General features: G+C 41.0%; 1 protein-coding gene across 1 annotated transcript; it reads right to left on the bottom strand.

The window, feature by feature from the left end:
- Positions 1-1,639: 1,639 nt before the first annotated feature.
- keap1b (kelch-like ECH-associated protein 1b) lies at positions 1,640-16,291 on the bottom strand. Its single transcript, XM_031741153.2, has 7 exons — positions 16,157-16,291; positions 11,661-12,851; positions 10,345-10,590; positions 8,627-9,303; positions 7,304-7,509; positions 5,361-5,537; positions 1,640-4,393 (listed from the first exon to the last, which is right to left on the bottom strand). The coding sequence occupies exons 2-7, from the start codon at positions 11,964-11,966 to the stop codon at positions 4,197-4,199; spliced, it is 1,809 nt and encodes a 602-aa protein (XP_031597013.2). The 5' UTR covers positions 11,967-12,851; positions 16,157-16,291; the 3' UTR covers positions 1,640-4,196.
- Positions 16,292-17,953: the final 1,662 nt, after the last annotated feature.

Genomic DNA, 17,953 nt, shown 5'->3' on the forward strand with positions numbered 1-17,953 from the left:
GAGTTTCTTTCCGCCCAAACTGAATCACAAAGTTATCATCCTACCGTGTTTGACGTGCATTTCTGGTTACAATCTAACGTCGGGTGTTAAGCAAATAGTTTAAAGGCCTATTAATTGCTTAAATTTCCATCTGCAATATTTGAAAGATGTTTTCTTCCAACAAGAAACTGATGACACAGCTCTATATCTTCACAGATTTTTTTTTATGTGTTTTTTAGGTCTCTGTTTGCCAAGTCTTAATACTCTTGTAAGCCCACATAATACTTCTCGGTAGTGTAAACAATGGTCTACCTTAACCACCTGCTGGGTTTAGCCAGGAAATTAGATGTGTTGGGAGGTATCATGGGTGGTCGGTAAATGACATATCTGCTTTTGACTGACTGAAAAACACACTAGAAAGATGATAAAAATGAGACTTTACACACTAGTATCTACACTCACACATACTTTATTAGGTACATCTTGATCATACTGGGCTGAAGCTCTTTTTGCCATGTCTTAATTCTTCATGGCATAGATTCAAAAACATCACTCAGACATTTGGGTCCTTACTGATCACACCTTCACTGTCAGCTGCACATCCATGATATGAACCTCCAGTTCCACCACATTCCAAAGATGCCTTATTAGATTGAGGTCTGGTGACTGTCGAGGCCATCAGAGAATTGCAAACTCATTGTCATTTTCAGGAAACTGGTTTGAGACGATTTAAGCGTGACATCCTACAGGTTACCCCACTAAAATCAGGATAATGTCGAAAATGGGTACACTTTGGTCATTAATGGATGGACATGGTCAGAAAGAACACACGGGTAGGATGTGGAGTTTAAATAATGCTCAGTTGGGGCTCAAAGTATACCTTTCACCATTACAAGCAGCCTGAACATAAATAGAAAGCAGGATTTCTTGCTTACATGAGATTCTGACCCCATCACCCAAATTTTGCAGCAGAAATTAAGAATCATCAGAGCAAGAGAGGGGAAAATGATGTGGGTTTCTGCTTTTGTTACCCATCTGCTTCAACATTTCGCCTCTACCAAAGATGCTCTTCTGCATATCTTGGTTGTAACAAGTGCAAAATGAGTTACTGCATCAACAAGAGATTTTTGCTCACTCATTTGAAATTTCCTCTTTTTTGCTGTATTCTGTGTAAACGCTAAAGATGGTTGTGTGTGGGGAAAATCCCAGCAGCTCTGCAGTTTCTAAAAAAAACTCGCCTGGCTCTAACAACCAAACCACATTCAGAGTCACTTAGAATCATCTTTCTGACATTCACTTTGAACTTCAATAGGCCACGTAGACCATGTGTTCATGCCCGAATGTAGTGGGACGCTGACATGTGATTGTCTGATTAGATGGTTGCATTAATGAGAAGTTAATCAGATGCACCTATCAAAGTGCCCAGGGAGCATCCATCTTTAGCAAAATTGCGTAAACTGGTAACTTTATTTTAGGGTAAATGTAGAAATAAAATACAAGAAAATATGAAGGCGCTTTAGCTCCCTCTAGTGGTCACTACTGATTTGAAAAGCACAAATGAACGTAACTTCAAGAAAAAAAACAAAACAAAACAAAACACACACACCAACACAAAAACCCAGCAACTATGAGAGCTAAAATTATTACATGACTACAGCAGTGCAATAAACATTTTAATTAACAGTGCATTATTGTACAGGGTAGTTCTTGCTTGGGGGGAGAAATGTACAAAGCAGATGTTAAATATTTTCATCTCTAATCCAACCATTGGACAGGGGGGGAAAAAAAAGGTCCCTTTCAAGGTGAAGCGTCGGTTTCTCTTTTTTTTTGTTGTTGTTTTTTTTAAACAAACATCCAAAATCAGCATTAACAGGCATTCCTAGTTTGTTACAATGCATGCTAGTTATTAAAACACTACACCAGAGTCCAATTTAATACAAAGCTGATGTCAGTTTAGAGGAAGAAGAAAAATCACAAAGGACCTGAACAAATAAATAAAAAAGTGAGCTCTGAATTCCTGTACAAGACTTTGTAGAATATCAATGTACAAAACATCACTTAAAAACTTTTGTAGCTTAAACCGCTGTTACAAATACATTTTTTAAGCAAGGGTTTTTTTTGTTTTTGTTTTTTTTAAATCATTAGTATACAATATTTGAACACTAATGCACAAACATGGTCATTTCTGTGTCTGAGGTCTCAAGGATGTGAAAACCCAATTTTTTTTTTTTTTTTTACTGCAGGTGGGAGGGTCTCATTTCTGTCAGTAAATAGTGTTTTTTTTTTTTATATTAAAAAAAACAAAACCAAAAACCACACATTCAGTGAGATGTTTGAATCCAGGCTTTTTAAATGCTACAGTATCGATTCCTCTAAATGCAGCCTAAACTAATTTCTTCATTCTGTTGGCGTTTTGCACACCGATCCCACTGGATGACAATCAGGGAGCCCGAGAAGAAGCATTGCTCAGTATTTTACTAAAGTTTCACATTTTACGCAATCAGTTAAAGGACACATTTGTTACTATGCAGACTCTTGTATCAACACTTGAATTTGTGACAATGGGCCTGATGCAAGAACCACTTGCTTAAAGCAGATCTTTTCGACCATAATCTGAGATGACAATTTATACAATTCGGCAGGTGCATGCACATTTTTCCCCACACCCGTACAGCTGCATAATGACAGTTGAAGGAACAGAAACTCAGCTGCCAGTTTATGATTATACACACTTAACTAGATCTAATGCTCTATAATATGACATCCTGCAATAAATCCTACCTTCATGAAGGTTGTAATTTCTGATTAAGTGGTTCCATAAAAAGGTGGTCATTCTGTGGAAGTGTTATGCACCAAAGTGACAGGCGTTTATTATTTTGCCCAAGTAAGATCACTGAAAAGCGACAAAACAGTAGAAACCCACTGTGAAAGATGGATTTACTGCAGGACTGTTAGTTTTAGCCGTGCCTACCAAAATAAACCGGCAGCCGAGCATCAGGTAGTCATGTAAGAAAGGCCAAAGTATTTCTTCTTGGAATCTAACAGCACACGTCATGGGTGGTGGTACAGGCGAGGGATCACACCAACACCAAATGCCTCGCACAGGCTGTTTGTTCTTGGATTTCAAACTGGAACCATTGTGCCAGCTTGCTTGAAAACCCTCTTTTATATCACAGGTATATTGTTGTGTGTGATCCAGTAACCCAAAATGTTTTTGAAAATATTTAAGGTGGGATAAGAGCTCTGGAGCTGCAGAATCTGTCTTCAGTTTAGATCAACAACAACCGATTTAAATATCTTCCGCGTGCCTTCACAGGCGTCATACAGGATGTTTACTTTAAATAAAAATAGATTAGAACTCATTTTTATGCAAATAAACAGAGGGTGAGTTTAAACATGTACATTACTACAGCAAATAACTGCCTACATATACAATAAACAGGAGGGAGATAATGGTTCCTGTGCTCACATACCTTAACTCTGTATCAAAAATCTCCTGTTATTACGGTTTTTTGGACTGCTAGTACTGGACCGACACTCAATATCCAACATCAGGAGCTTAAATTCTTCTTCTTCATTTATTTATTTATTTTTAAACATGCAGATTGTGATTTTGTAAAGAACTATTGGACTGGAATAAGATGGCCTGTATAAGCACGTCAAACAAGTTCTTGCATGAGGCCCACTGTATGATCTTCATCTTGCGGCTGTCTGGGTTAACACTAATTTCCACACAGTGACTCAGCCTGTGCCTTCCCACACAAGCACCTCAGGAGAATATACTGACATAGTGATAATGCCCACAGGCATTGTAATGGCACTTTGATTGCTGCCTATACACACACACACGCACACACACACACGCACACACACACACGCACACAAATGCTACGTTTTGTTTACATAATCTGATCGCTTGAAGTATTTCCTTCACCTATCAGATTTAGTTTGCTCTTTAAATGCAATAAAGAGCCCCTGATGACTCATCGGGCCAGTAAAGTGACCTTTTTACTACGGAGCCCTTTTCTTGAACTTTAGAAATGATAATCTAGCTGAGGGCTTTAAATGCCGCATTGGAGCACACAGCTGGACCGTCTGGATCTTATAACGATACTCAATTTAAATGACCAGTTTTCACAGGTCAGTTTTGAGATGCTTGTTGTGCATGCGTGTCAGTGTGTGGATCGGGTCCTGCTCAGATCTTCACGTGCATTTGCCTAAGGGTCCGCCTTGCCACTGGTTCTTCCACCGTCACACGCCTGACACTGCGATACATCCTTTTGGCAGGGCTCCATGGTGACAGCCACTCCCACGCCGCTCCGCCCTGAAGTCATGTGGGTCACCTCTGACCAAGTGTCCTGCTCTGGGTCGTAACACTCCACACTGTCGAGGAAAGTGCTGCCATCGTAACCTCCTGTAAGCACAGCACAGATCTGAGCTATGGATAACAAACACTAGGTGGAGCGAGTAAATACGAGTTGACTCATAAAAACTTAAAGATTTACATTTTTATAGTCACAAAAACTGAACAGGTTACCCAAGGTTAATCATGCCTTGCAAAATGCATCTAAACACTTAAAAGTTACACTACAAAGAGTTTTAATATGCAACCACATGAAAAAGAAAGCACACCCTGTTTCTAATTTTTAGTTCCTAGGTAAACACAACATCACATGACATATTACACACTGTGTCATTATTTATTTAACACAAACTGAAACGCAGAGGCAGTGTGTGAAAATCAAAGTACACCTTCACTGCTTGCATAAGAAATAATTGTCGGTAGCAGCCAGGTGCTGATAATTAATTGCACTTGATTAACTGATCATCAGCAAGTGTGAGGACTTTTATAAAAGCAGATGTTTTGGCATTTTGCAGATCAAAAAACAAAAACAAACACAAACAAACAAAAAAACCCCCACAAACCTGCAAAGATGCAATTGAACAAACCACAAGACAACCGTCCATGGTGGTGAAAGGTTGATGACATTGGCATGTTTTACAGCCACAAGACCAAAGTACTGTTTACCAAAGTATTCTAGAGTCAAGTGTGAGGCCATCTGCCTGACAGCTGAAGTGTGGCCAAAACTAGGTCATGCAACAGGCCAATGATCGCAAGAACAGTAGCAAAGCTACTAAAGAAAGGCTGAAAAAGTAAAGAATGCAGGTGTTGCAATATCCCAAAGTCCAAACCTCAACCTGAGTGAAATGCTGTGGTGTGGTGCTCATGACCTAAATGAGTATTGGCTCTCACCCAATGATTGTAAATGTGGGAGGTGAACAAAATAATTGCATTGATATCGGTACAATAATTAAAACATATTTTGTAAATCAAATCGTTGCTTTTCTCTCAGCGGGCTTTTACGAGCTACATTACTCACCCAACACATAGATGCGTCCATGCAGCGCAGTGACTCCCAGAGCACTGCGTCTGTGCCTCATGGAGGCAGCAAAGCTCCATGTATCGGTTTCTACATCATAGCGCTCCACCGTGTTCAGCTGGTTGGTGCCGTCGTATCCGCCCATCACAAAGATCTGATTGCCAAGTGCACACACACCTAAAAGAAAAAGGTCAACTGTTTCATTTATTCAAACTAAATGTGGGCAGACACATGTAAGCACATGCCAGAACTGGCAAATCTCCCAACATGATACTCTGACTGAATAAAAGAGTAAAGTCTACGCTACGTCACAGGTAGCTTTGTTTTGACTGCCATCATAAAAAATAAAAAAATAATACAATTAAAACTCTAGGCCAAACATGTATTTAAGGACACACAAAGTTTGGGTTACATCCATCATGATCTTAAAGGTCAACTTAATGATTTAAAAAAAAAAAAAAAAAAAGTAAATATTGCCCAGAAGGTGAGCTGCTTGGGTGGGGGTTTGCGCTCTGAGTGCTTCTTGTTTATCGACTGTGCAGAGACTGACACTATAACAGATTTTGCCCACTGCAGCAAAGCCAAAATATCTCATGGACACCTTTATCCTACCACACACAGTTTAGAAGATGGATGCTGCCACAGCAATGACACTCACTGGTTTGGGAAGTCCAGTTATGAAACCTCAACCTGAGCGTTTTCACCGTCTCCATTGTGATGTTTTGAAACCAGAAGTGAGGAGTGATTTGTGGATCTGTGTATGTTTGATTTAGTCTGAGCTGAAACTAGCGACTGAGCCCTAATAAGTCATGAGGAAAGTTCACTGAGATCACAGAGAAAGGTCGGTTAGTGCCATTTTCACGTAGATTTCTATTCAAATGAAAGTCTTTTTACAAACAGATACATGATTTACATGATATCCAAGTTTGACTGACCCACACAATCACTGAATTTCACACAGGTTTCAAGTAACAGCATTTGATTGTTAAAATTTGAGACTGGTGTATACCAAAGTACTGCAAAGTTAAAGTTTACAAATTTTTAACCTCCCCATCATAAAGAAGCTCCTGCTGGAGTGATAACCTTTAACACTGCTGTTTGTTTGAATCCAGTGTTCTTTGGTCACGGTTGACAGGACAGACTGTTCAAAACTGTGGACAAAGAGATAACCAGTGTTGACGTGGTCAGACCTGTTACCAGTCGTTAACCCCAGATGCACGTTACAAAACACACCTTCATATCTTCATAACTTATTGCAGAAGTTAAAAAAGCAACACAAAACTAAGCTTACCAATTTGACAAAAGGGGCCATAGTCACGCTTCTGTTTATTTTACACCAAAATATGGAAAGTAGTATCAATAAGAGTATTAATAAACATCCATACATAAAGACTTCCTGCCAAAGTCTTGGGTCTTTTCTCTAGATATGAGTAATAACTGCTGAGGTAACTAGTTTCTTCCCAGAGCCCGGCTGGATTTCACATCTCAAACACCAATCAAAAGATGGCAATAAAATGCTTATCCATAAAAGCTAATACTTTTCATCTGGAATCAACTTCTTACCTGGATGATTGAGCATGCATGAAGACAATAAAATGTCTAGATATTTTGCCTTCACTTTTTCCATATACACTCTGTGATGTGTACTGCAAGATCATTATAGGTTTTTCTGTCTAATTTTTGGATTTTTTTTTTTGAGAAATGTTGCTTTTTACCTGAAATCTTTGTTTATTTGCTTTGCCTCGCTATTGGGCTGCCCTTGCTGTCTGGTTTAAGTACTGCTTGGAATTACCTAGCAAAAAGAGGAAGGTCTGCAGGGGCAGGAAGTCTTGCATATATCTTTACAAATCACAGGTGGAAAAATGCACGGGCAGTTGTGTAAATTGATTGTTTTTCAGAAACGTTTTTCATCATTAGGAGGCAGCTTTACAATTCCTTCTTACCAGCTCCGGAGCGGACAGTGTTCATGGGGGCCATGGTCTTCCATTCATCCTTCTCAGGGTTGTAGCACTCACAGGAGCTGAGCCGGTTGGCCCCGTCGAACCCCCCCACAGCGTAGAGCAGCCGGTTGATGACTGCCACACCCACACCGATACGCCGTGTTAACATCGGGGCTACCAGCTGCCACTGATCCTTTTCTGGATCATACCTGTGGAGAACCAACACAAACTGAGAAGGCTATACTTCGCTATACTTCTGAGCTTTATCTCCTTGTGTGGGTTTTTTTGCCAACTAGTAACATTAGTCAGTTTACTTATCAGGTTTCTAAATCGCAAATGTAACCAACTCTTGTAACTAATCATCCTGATGAATGAACCACTGCCAGGAGTATGAACCACAGATCCATTAGTTTCATTCCTCGGTATCTGTGGTTAGCCATTGTGCTACTGTGCGTCATATGTGCTTTCGGATGTTACATGATTGTTCAGACCGGCTGGACATGTTCCTCTTTCACCGAGACTGTGGGCTACCTGTTTAATATCTTCCATTTTAGGAACAAAGACAACTTTTGGGTAAAGTTTCTGCCTTGAATTAAAATTTAAGTAATCCCCGTTTTAAATGGCTAGCAGTGAAAAATCTGGGGCAGGTTTATGTCGAGGTTAGTCAGAGCAAGGCCAATACGGCACCATCGGATATTTCTCATGGGACTTGTTGATGGGCTCTCTGCTTCCAGTTTTTTATTATTAATTAAATTGTATGTTGTTCAGTCACTGTTCAGACCCAACATCAGGAAGCACCTAAACAAAGCTGCCGTTTCACAGGTGTGGATTAAAAGCTGCATCCGGCAGGATTATCTCAAGATGTTAAGCAGTCTGAGAAAGAATGAGCATCAGTTCTTCTTGATCTGGTCATGTAACAATGTTAGCATGTTTTGTGTTAGGCTTTGATTGAGAGAGAAAACAAAAGGCGCCTTCTTTCTCTTTTCAATTGTCACCAAGTTTAATATTACGAAAATATTTCCCTGTAGACTCAAACACCCTCACAGCAGCTTTGTGTGATCTAAAAATAAACTGCAGGAAGTAAAATGTTTCCAGGAAGTTACCCGATTACTTCTCTTGATAGACACAACCATAAGCCTTCATACAAATGACCTGTGCTGACCACATACTGTAATGGTTACTTAACTGTTCAACCAGTACAAGACTGCTGGTTTTCTTTCTACATTCAAATACACATAATTGATAAAAGAATAAATTCAGTATTGGCATAATTGGTCTGTGTGATAAAAGAAATACCATCTTCCATTATTAGCCAACTTCACTTACCTTTCCACACTATTATGATGAATGCACCCATGTGATCCACCAACTGCATATACCATGCCATCGATGACTCCGACTCCGATTCGGTTCCTGGGCACGCTCATGGGTGCACACGGCAGCCAGCAGTTGTTCATAGGATTGTAACAGTCTAAAGCATTTGAGTCCATGTTGCCATCAGGCGCGTTGTTTCTTCCACCAACAGCATAGAAAAGCCCGCTGATCACACAGGCGGCCAAGCCGCTTCGGGGTACCTGCAGGTCGGCAAGCCTCAGCCAGGTTCCCGTGCAAGGATTGTAAGCCTCCAGGTAGCTGAGCGACTGACGGAAATAACCCCCTGCTGTGTAGATGAGCTGCGGCACCTTGGGAGTTCTGCAAGAAATCACTTTGGTGGGTTTGTGGAGGGTGAGGTCCTGGAAGATCTGAGCCAGGTAGTCTTTACACTGTGGGTCCCAGTCCAGAGACTGAAGCTGGGTCTGCAGGAAGTTGGGGGTGAGGGAATGGCAGCGGACAGCCTGGAGTAAGGCTTGGACGTACGGTCGCCGGTTCTCCCGGTCGTAGCGTACCCAGGCCACGCACGCCTGGAAGACTTCAGACTCACAGCGCACGTTGAGCTCGTCGCGGCTGATCAGGTTGACCAGCTGGCAGTGGGACAAGTTGAAGAATTCCTCTTGGGTTGCTACCTGGAAAGCAGGAGTAGAGATTTAAAGTAACTTTTTATGATACAAGTATTGTTAAAGAATGAAACTATCTAGTGTTAAGTAATTACAGCAACTGGAAAGATTTTCCAAACAACTGATTAGTATTTCTGAGCTACAAGTTTCCAGACACCTAATGATACCTGAATAAGTCCAAAATCCAGACATTTATGATTGAATGTAATCTAAACCAGCAGCAAATTCTCATCTAATGTTCTTATCTAAAGTCACTGCTGGATCACTTAAAATGCACAGTCTCTGTTCCAAACACAAACAGATTCATTTTAGATTACGGATCAATCATGTCATTTGTATCGGGTTTTGGGCTTTTTCTTTTGCTTAGAAGACAAAACCAACTCTTGCAACAAATAATCTCTAACAAAGTAAAGCTGGTTTCCTACCCTGACAGCCACAATATATTTAAAGCCAAATCTCTGGTGGGCAGGCATGTATTGAATATTACACCATTTATAGGTTTAACCTCACAGACAGACATGTGACACGTCTTTGTCAGAAGCTGGACCTGCCCTTGATCTTATCTCCTTATGAGGGATAAATATTAACTGTCCTTTCATTACTTGTACTACATTATACCATCATCTTTTGCAGTCAGGTATGTTTCGTCCGCAAGTAAACCCACATAGATACTCGCAAGTCATTGTGACTCATAGCTTGAATTCTCTTGGCCTTCGTGTGAAGAGAATGCAAGCTATGAGTCTGCCAGTGGACTCATAGCTTGAACTCATCAGAAGAAACCACAATGGAGCAAGTGAAACATTGTTTACTCAGACCTCAAAACACTTTACACACAGATTTCCTGCCCCAAAACCTTGAACAGATTTGTAGATTCAGCAACAATATCCCATTTTTAATTCTTGATTTCAAAGTTACAAAATCATTACTTAAGCTCCTCAAATTAGGAAAAACCAATTACAAGGAGTGGCTCCAACTTCATGTGCAGCCCAAAAATGCAGTTCAGTGATTCAGATGAAAATGCTTTCATTCGAGATGCTATTTAAGCCTTACCTGGCTGAAGTTCATGTAGATGTATTCTCTGGCCTTCTGGTGGAGCTCTGTGCAACCGATCTGCTCTGCAAAGCTGGCAATGCCAATGGCGTTGCTGGGGTCAAGCTGCTGGACGAGGAAATCACAGCAGGCCTTGACCACGCTGTCTATCTGGTACATGACAGCACCATTCATCACATGGATGACACACTTCTCACCCACAGAGATGCTGGCTGTGTAGGCAAACTCTATCAGTCTGTCCATAACCTGAAATGGTGAGAAGGACACAACGTAAGAGGGAGAAAAGGGGTTGGACTGCGAGAGGTTAGGGCACAGATGAGAAAATTAAAGCGAGAGATGCTGGAGCGAAAAATTATTTAATGCTATGCTAGCTTCTGGAAGGAAGGAACACAGATTAGCATCTCACAAGCTACCACGTCATAGATATTGTGTCTCTCACACTCTGTGAGCTCAGTAAACATCCAAAGCAAGTAAAGGAAGTCAAGATAAAACTGTTCAGCCACTGTGCATACCTGTTTTACAAAGAGAGAGCTTACTTTTAGGTGGAACTTCAGTCCTGAGTACCATAGAAAAATATTTATGCACTTTTGCATATGACTCATAATTACTCTGAACATATTATTTGCTCATGGAAAAAAAAGAGAAATGCACTCAATTCATGGGTACACAGATATTTCTGAACATAAAAGTAAAGGTATTGTAAAAATGTTTTAGGCACTTCAAATAAAGAGATTAACAATTGTAAAGTGTGATGTAGAAAATGTAGAATCCACATATGCAGTCATATAGCAACAAGGAGGACTCCTACAGAGCAACTAAAAAGGGCAAGCACTGTAGCAAACCCTCCAAGATGCTTGGAATAACCCACTTGGTTAGAAATCAGTGTGATGTAAGGCTGATATTCATTTAGTTTTGACTTTTAATTGCACTTGTACAAAGATAAGTGATAAAGAAATACAGTGGATGGTGTTATCTATAAAGGTATGATCATCTGAAACCGGTTTTAAAGCAATTCTGACTTTCTGTTTCACTTTAAAGCAGTGCAGAATTTTTCCTGGCTCAAAGTGGGAGTGGAGCCATTTTTTTCTAACAATGGTGGAAAAGCTCATTGTGGTATTCAGTTTGGTTTTAAAGTTACAATTCCCATACATACTGGATTTTCCTTGTAATAATGTGAGGCTGGTTTATGCTGAAAGAGGAGTAACTCGATACCCATTTAGTTATTCTGAAGTCAACAAATACATACAATACTACAGCTTACATTTGAATGACTACAAATCAAACAAAACATTCAGGCAAGGATAAAACAGACTAACCCTGGGGTGAATTCCTTCGATGGGCACCAACTCCATACCGCACTCCTTCAGGCCGTTGGTGAACATGGCCCTGAAGACCGGGGATGAGGAGGCCAACACCACCTTGTGAGCCACAAAGTCCACCGCCTCCAGGTCCTTGTAGCGCACGCGCAGCGTGACGTCGCACAGCTGCCGCTCCAGGCGCAGCTCGTTCATGATGGCGAAGGCGGCTGACGTGTGGCTCTCGAGCGTGTAGCTGAAGACGCGGTGGCCATTGCGCGTGGACGGAGTCACCAGCGCTTTGTATTCTGTCAAACACTCTGTCATTTCCTACCTTTTCTCCTCCTCTTCGGTCGCTTTCTCAAGAACAGTGGACGGCGTTATGGGGCATCCTTGCACCACATGCAGGCATGGGTTGAAATAAAAGAATTTAATTTGAGGAATTTGGTAGACAGCCACACAGGAAGCTCCAGGCTCTCCTGACTTTTCTATGAGTAAAAGAGTTATGTCTGGCTTATAAAGACATGGGGATTTCCTTGCTCTGTTCAGTACTTCAGTTCAGCCATTCGGCCCGTTATGGCATTACTAGAGCGTTGAATGCGAGCTGCCACTCATGGCTGCATGTACAAATATATGCTGCATTTCCAACATAATTAAAATGCTTTGAATTAAGGGTCCCTCTGGTTTTGTTTGAAGGTTGAAAGAGTTAGAGAATAGCAGGCAAAGTAAGAACTGCTCCAGACTCAGATCAGTTGTTTGTGTTGGCAACACGGTTGCTTTCCGTTCCAGTTCTCTATGATTTCAGCAGAAACTTATTAATCATACCCGGCAATAAAAACAGTCAGTTTGCAGTACGTCTCTGTTATCTTGTCTTCCTCTGAGTCTTCTAATCAAATATATTTTGACTGCTCAAAAAGTCTTCAATCAAACAACTCAAGAGCTGTGCCAGATTCACAAACTGCAGATCAATCTTGCACAGTGATTAAAAAAAAAAAAAAAAAAAAAGTCAAATCTGTTGCTTTGTTACAAAAAGTAATAATCAAAGCTGTCTTCAAAAGAGCTATTCAGAGTCTGAGACTCTAGGTGAGGCAGTTGAGCCTTTAGGAATGAAGTGGTAGCGGTGTTTCGTTGTTTTCTCTGGAGAAGCCTTCCTTGAGGATGCCCACCTATTTGTTTGTTTATTTACTAAGAAGCAGTTGGTTCAGCTGACAGCTGGGGAGAGAAAGAGAGAGAGAGCATGTGTTTGTTTCATTCTGATAAACTCTGCCTCTCCGCTCGGTCTGCATATGTACATCAGTGCTGAAAATGCACCGCCTTGCATAGCAAGTGATTAAGCACTGTTCTTTATCTATGAACTCATACAACAAAACTTTATCAATGCAGTGACACATGATTCTCTGTCATTCTTCCTCATGCACTCCACTTACAGTCAAGGCTTTGTCTTTGTAACGATGACTATGCAGGTCAGTAAAAACAAATACCATCTTCTGCTTTTATGAATCTCAAACTCTAGTTCTCTCTATCAGTTGCTACTACTGATGCAGTTTTTGTTTTGTTTTTTACCCCAGTTCTGATACGACACAATTACCTCAACTCAACATACAATAAGGTATGCGTTGGTACTGGGTACCAATCCAAGAACGGTGTTTATTTAATACGCTGTATTTGAGCAACGAGAAATAGCCGGGAAATCATTCATTTATCAGGCTTGACTTAAACATTGCTTTACTAATTCTGTGTGCAATCCAAGACAATTTAAAAAACAAAGGAAGTACTACATGGCTGTAAGGGCTTATCTAACAGGTGCTCTTCAGTAGGGCAGATGCAAACTCAGTATCAAAGAAGGATCACTGAAGCAGTCCAGCTTCCCTGATGAAGACAGAGTCGATTTACAGTCCCATCTTTCACAGTCATGATAGTTTCTCCTTATCTGGCATGTCTTCACACACAGGTAATGTGCACAGCTGATAAAAGACAGGGTGAAGTGAATATTGATTGAGTTAGCGTTAAAACTCCAAACAGGCAAAGAAAAACTGTTGGTGAGGAACTCAAGTGCCTGCAATCCTACTTATTACTTTCACTACTTTTAAAAGTAAAAAATGTCCACCTAGAGAGCCTAACAATATAAGCAAAACAGCAAGTAACTAAGTGTGTAAGCAGCAGCAAGGGAGTGCTGCTCATTTTGAAGGACAACGCTGTGACTTAAATTAGGCTTTAATTTAACAGGCCAGCATGACTAAGTGTGCTCTTGCTATGCCCTGTTGCCAATCCACTGGGGGCTTGAACAGAGGGAACAGTTTGTTCAACCAACAGCAGAATCCAAGTACATCCATTGCAGCATCTTCCAGACATGTTTAAACCAAATTAGGCTAAGAAACAAAACAATCTTTTAATCAGAGTCAAGAGGTACTTTTATCGGAGTAATCCAGGAGGAGGAGAGGGCTCTGGCTCTGCAGACTGGCTTACAAACAAATACTTCTACAGGGAATATGTGGGATCAGATCCACTACGTTGAACCCATTAAGTTGAAAATTTAATGCCTTCCTTTTCATTCGAATCCCACTTCTTCTTTTCAGAATATGAACTGCCTGCAACAGTGACGTACAATACAAGAAACATGTGGTTAATGTCCGTTTGGAGCGCTCTGATCAGGAAGAGTCTGAATTACTCAGCAACAATGCTGCTGTGAGGGTTCAGTTATATAACAAAGCACCTGTAAGTTGTGTATACACACCCACACAAACACACACGCACACTGATCGTTATGTGAAGCATTGATAAAAGGACGCAAAGCAAAAGACCAGTTTATATGGCCTTGTAGCTTTCCAATCTGCAAGTAGGTTACAGTGTTCTTTGCAATCATTAAAGATTAAGGGGAAAAAAAACAAAAAACAAACTAAGTTTGAGTGTTATTCATTTTACCAACAGATGGGGACACGTCAGTGGCCATGATGGAACTCGTCATGAGGAAGTCAGCCAGTTAAGCTCGCTGTAACATGAAACACTCTGCGATTCACATTTACTGCTGTGCCTCCCCCCTTCCAGGATTCTGGGTGAAATAGTTTCACAGGAGAACATATTGCTCAACTCGCCCACTTTCCACAGCAGACAGAAACGACTCACTGACAAACAAGCTCTCCAAGTCCCACGCTCTACCTGCTGCATTTCTCTGACATTTCATCAATAATAAAAACATGTTTTTGGGTATGATGAATGCGACAGGTATAACTGGGTCCAAGCCACTCTAAAGATAGTATCTGTTGTTGAATCAAATCAATGGATGAATCAGCTGACAAACACTGCATGTATTGTCATAGCATTTATTAAGACATTTTATAACCTACGCATGTGGGAGATCCTGAAATTTTACATGCCATAAGTCAACGACTCCTAGCAAACATCTGCAGGGTTTTCCTCCTCTACCATGAGAAAACTTGTTCATTACAGGTTGTAGAAGTGAAATTAAACTGTCACTCAACGGTGACACTAAACAAGGAAGTTTCAAGGAGTTGGCAGCAGTAAATCCTTACAAAAGGACGAGCTCAAAAAGAAACTGAAAATATCCAGTATGCATCTTTAAAAGATGAACGTGAACGATAAACCAGCGATTTATGCTGATGCTGCTAAAAAAAATCTTCCACTGCGACCCTAATCTTGACAAGAAAGTTGGCTCATCAATAGCCACAGTCATAAAGATGCACACTCACCCCTGACAGAGACCCTGCACGTCGGTTTGCGTGCCACCCTTCAGGCCTACCTACAGGTCTTGGGTGTCTTACAACAACTGGAGGGACTCTACAAGTTTAACAGTTTGATCTGAGCTACACGTACAGCTGTGTCAGCGATTTTTATTTTGTTTTGTACTACAGAGCCAGCAAACGCCATCGAGACAGGAGTGAAACAAACACAAGTACAGAGTCCAGCGCGTTTCTCGGGCATTTTGGCAACCAGCTCTCCTCGGTGACTCATCGTGAACTCTTCACCGAGCAAACAGTGGAACTGGATGTACCAAAACATGACCCAGAAGTGAAGCCAGTCCCTTACATAAACCATGATGGACTTGGATTTCCGCGCCATTTACCTGACATGAAGAGCACACAAAAAGCCATCGTGTGTCCTCTACGAGGACCATTTCTGAGCTTGCGTTTGTCAAAAAAATAAATAAATAAATAATCCACAGACCTGGCATGCAAAGGTAGAACAGAGCAAGCAAAATCGGCTGCTAAAGGTTTCTGGTGGGTTTGCAAAGACGGTGAACTCAGAAGGTCTCACGATGAAAGAGCCGTAATCCCCCTCAAAACAACAAGTCAAACGTTTCGGAAACAGAGCTGACAGCAAAATAGGCTCCTAATAATAGACAGCAGAGTAACGGCTGTGAGCCGACCTCGCAACAAACGTGCTAACAAAGCGGTATCAAAATATATTCTTGCTAACACGCCCGCACAAAATCTAAATATGTCCAAACAACTGACATTAATCACTAATGGCTCCTTAAATTTGGAATAACAGAGAATTACCGTAGTCTAGAACAATTCCTCCATCGCGGTCTGCCGAGCTGCGAGCCACACAGAAAGGAGGAGAAAGCTGTAACTCAGCGTGACTAAGCATTGTACCGGCCTCATCTCGCCTTCACAATAAGAGCTCGCCACTAAAGCGTTGGCCCGCCTCTGTTTATTACTAATGGCAGACAAACGCGTCCCGTGGGAGGGGGCTTTTATTGAGAAGGAATTCTTAAAACGAAGGAAAAGCTGGGCCAATTTTTGGCAGGGAGCCAAAAACTGCAGCTTTAACGTCAATCAAAATCTGACACAAATACCATATAAAGGATAAAACTGCAAAACAGGTACTTCTTCTAGCAACTTAAAATGGGATCTAATTATGAGAAAATAACTGCAATAATGCAGTAACACTGCTTTAAAACTGTGTGAGTAATTGTTGAAACGCCAGCAGGAAATTACTAAACTGGCATTGTTTAACGATCACTATGTTGCTCAGACATAATGGTGTGTGCTCTAGAGACATGGTTATAATGTTACTGCAGTTCTGCCTTAAAACATGAATGACTCCTACATAGCACAGGAGCTTGGGAGGAATCTGTTTGCAGTGCTGACACACCACTAAGGGGGTTTTCCCCCTCCTTCTTCCAAAACACGTAATTCAGGTCACAGAATTTGATGTTCTGCTTAAAAGCCAAAAGGTGGCACCAAAAGCTAACTGTGAGACTGCAAGCGTAAACACTCACTTTTGAGTTTAATCCCGTGGAATGAGCTGCCATAATATAACCAAGACATTTAAGCCCTGTTGCTCTGCAACCACAGTTCACAGCCCATTACACCAAGCACCCCATGATAAGATTCCATCTATACACCTTAAAGTTGAAAGGACTGGCAAATCCTAGATATGAAATGACAAGTCATGATGCATACACCACTTAGAGTTCTCCCAAGACTCTGCTGTGTGTCTGCGTAAAGATCCAATCAGAGGAAAAGGCTGAAGTAAGCCTTGAGGCACCAAACTGCTCTTCTAGATGGATGCTTCCTATACACTGATCGTACAAAGGTAGGTTAAGACTGCACCCACATTTGTACTACCAGTTCCTCAGCTCTGTCATTTCCCAAATTCTGCTAGAGCAAGGAAAAGTACAGTTTTTTTTATTTGTGGCTGTGGCATCAAGGGACTATCAATGGTCATAACTTGTAACAGTTGAGTTCATTATAGCAGAACAGAAGCCAGAGTACAGGAAAGATTCTCTGACTTGTCGACCTCTGCCAGGAGGCACAATTCTCATGGATAAAGCAAACATCTGGAGGAACACCTGCACTGTACAAATCATATAAGAGGTATTCTAGCACCATGAGGCAGGGCTTATGTCTCTAGGCCACAGAAAGTAAAAATCACAGGAAAATATCTGCTATCTATCACACTAGGCATGCTTTGCATTGTTGACATTTTTTTAACAGTGGCCTGACAAAAAAAAATGTGAAAAATAAGTGAAGAACTTAACAGCTTCTTTTAGCTTCATGCAAATCAACCAACAGTCTTTACCAGAATTGAATGTTAGCATTAAAAATCATGTCTTCATAACTGTAACTTTGGCAGTATTATAAGACAAATTTAGACATAAATGCAGGCACTGAATACAGTTTTCTTTCTATAGGAGCTAAATTAGCTGGATTCATAACAGCTGTGTAATTTTTCTTTATTTTAACTATAGTTGATGTGGAGGGCCAGTCAGAGAGAGGCGATAGTCACTGTTAATCACTGGTTCACAGGAAAAACAAATCAAACAAAACAAAACCTTGGTGTTCAGTGTT

This window comes from Oreochromis aureus, linkage group 6, assembly GCF_013358895.1.
Source record: "Oreochromis aureus strain Israel breed Guangdong linkage group 6, ZZ_aureus, whole genome shotgun sequence".
NCBI classification, from domain to species: Eukaryota; Metazoa; Chordata; class Actinopteri; order Cichliformes; family Cichlidae; genus Oreochromis; species Oreochromis aureus.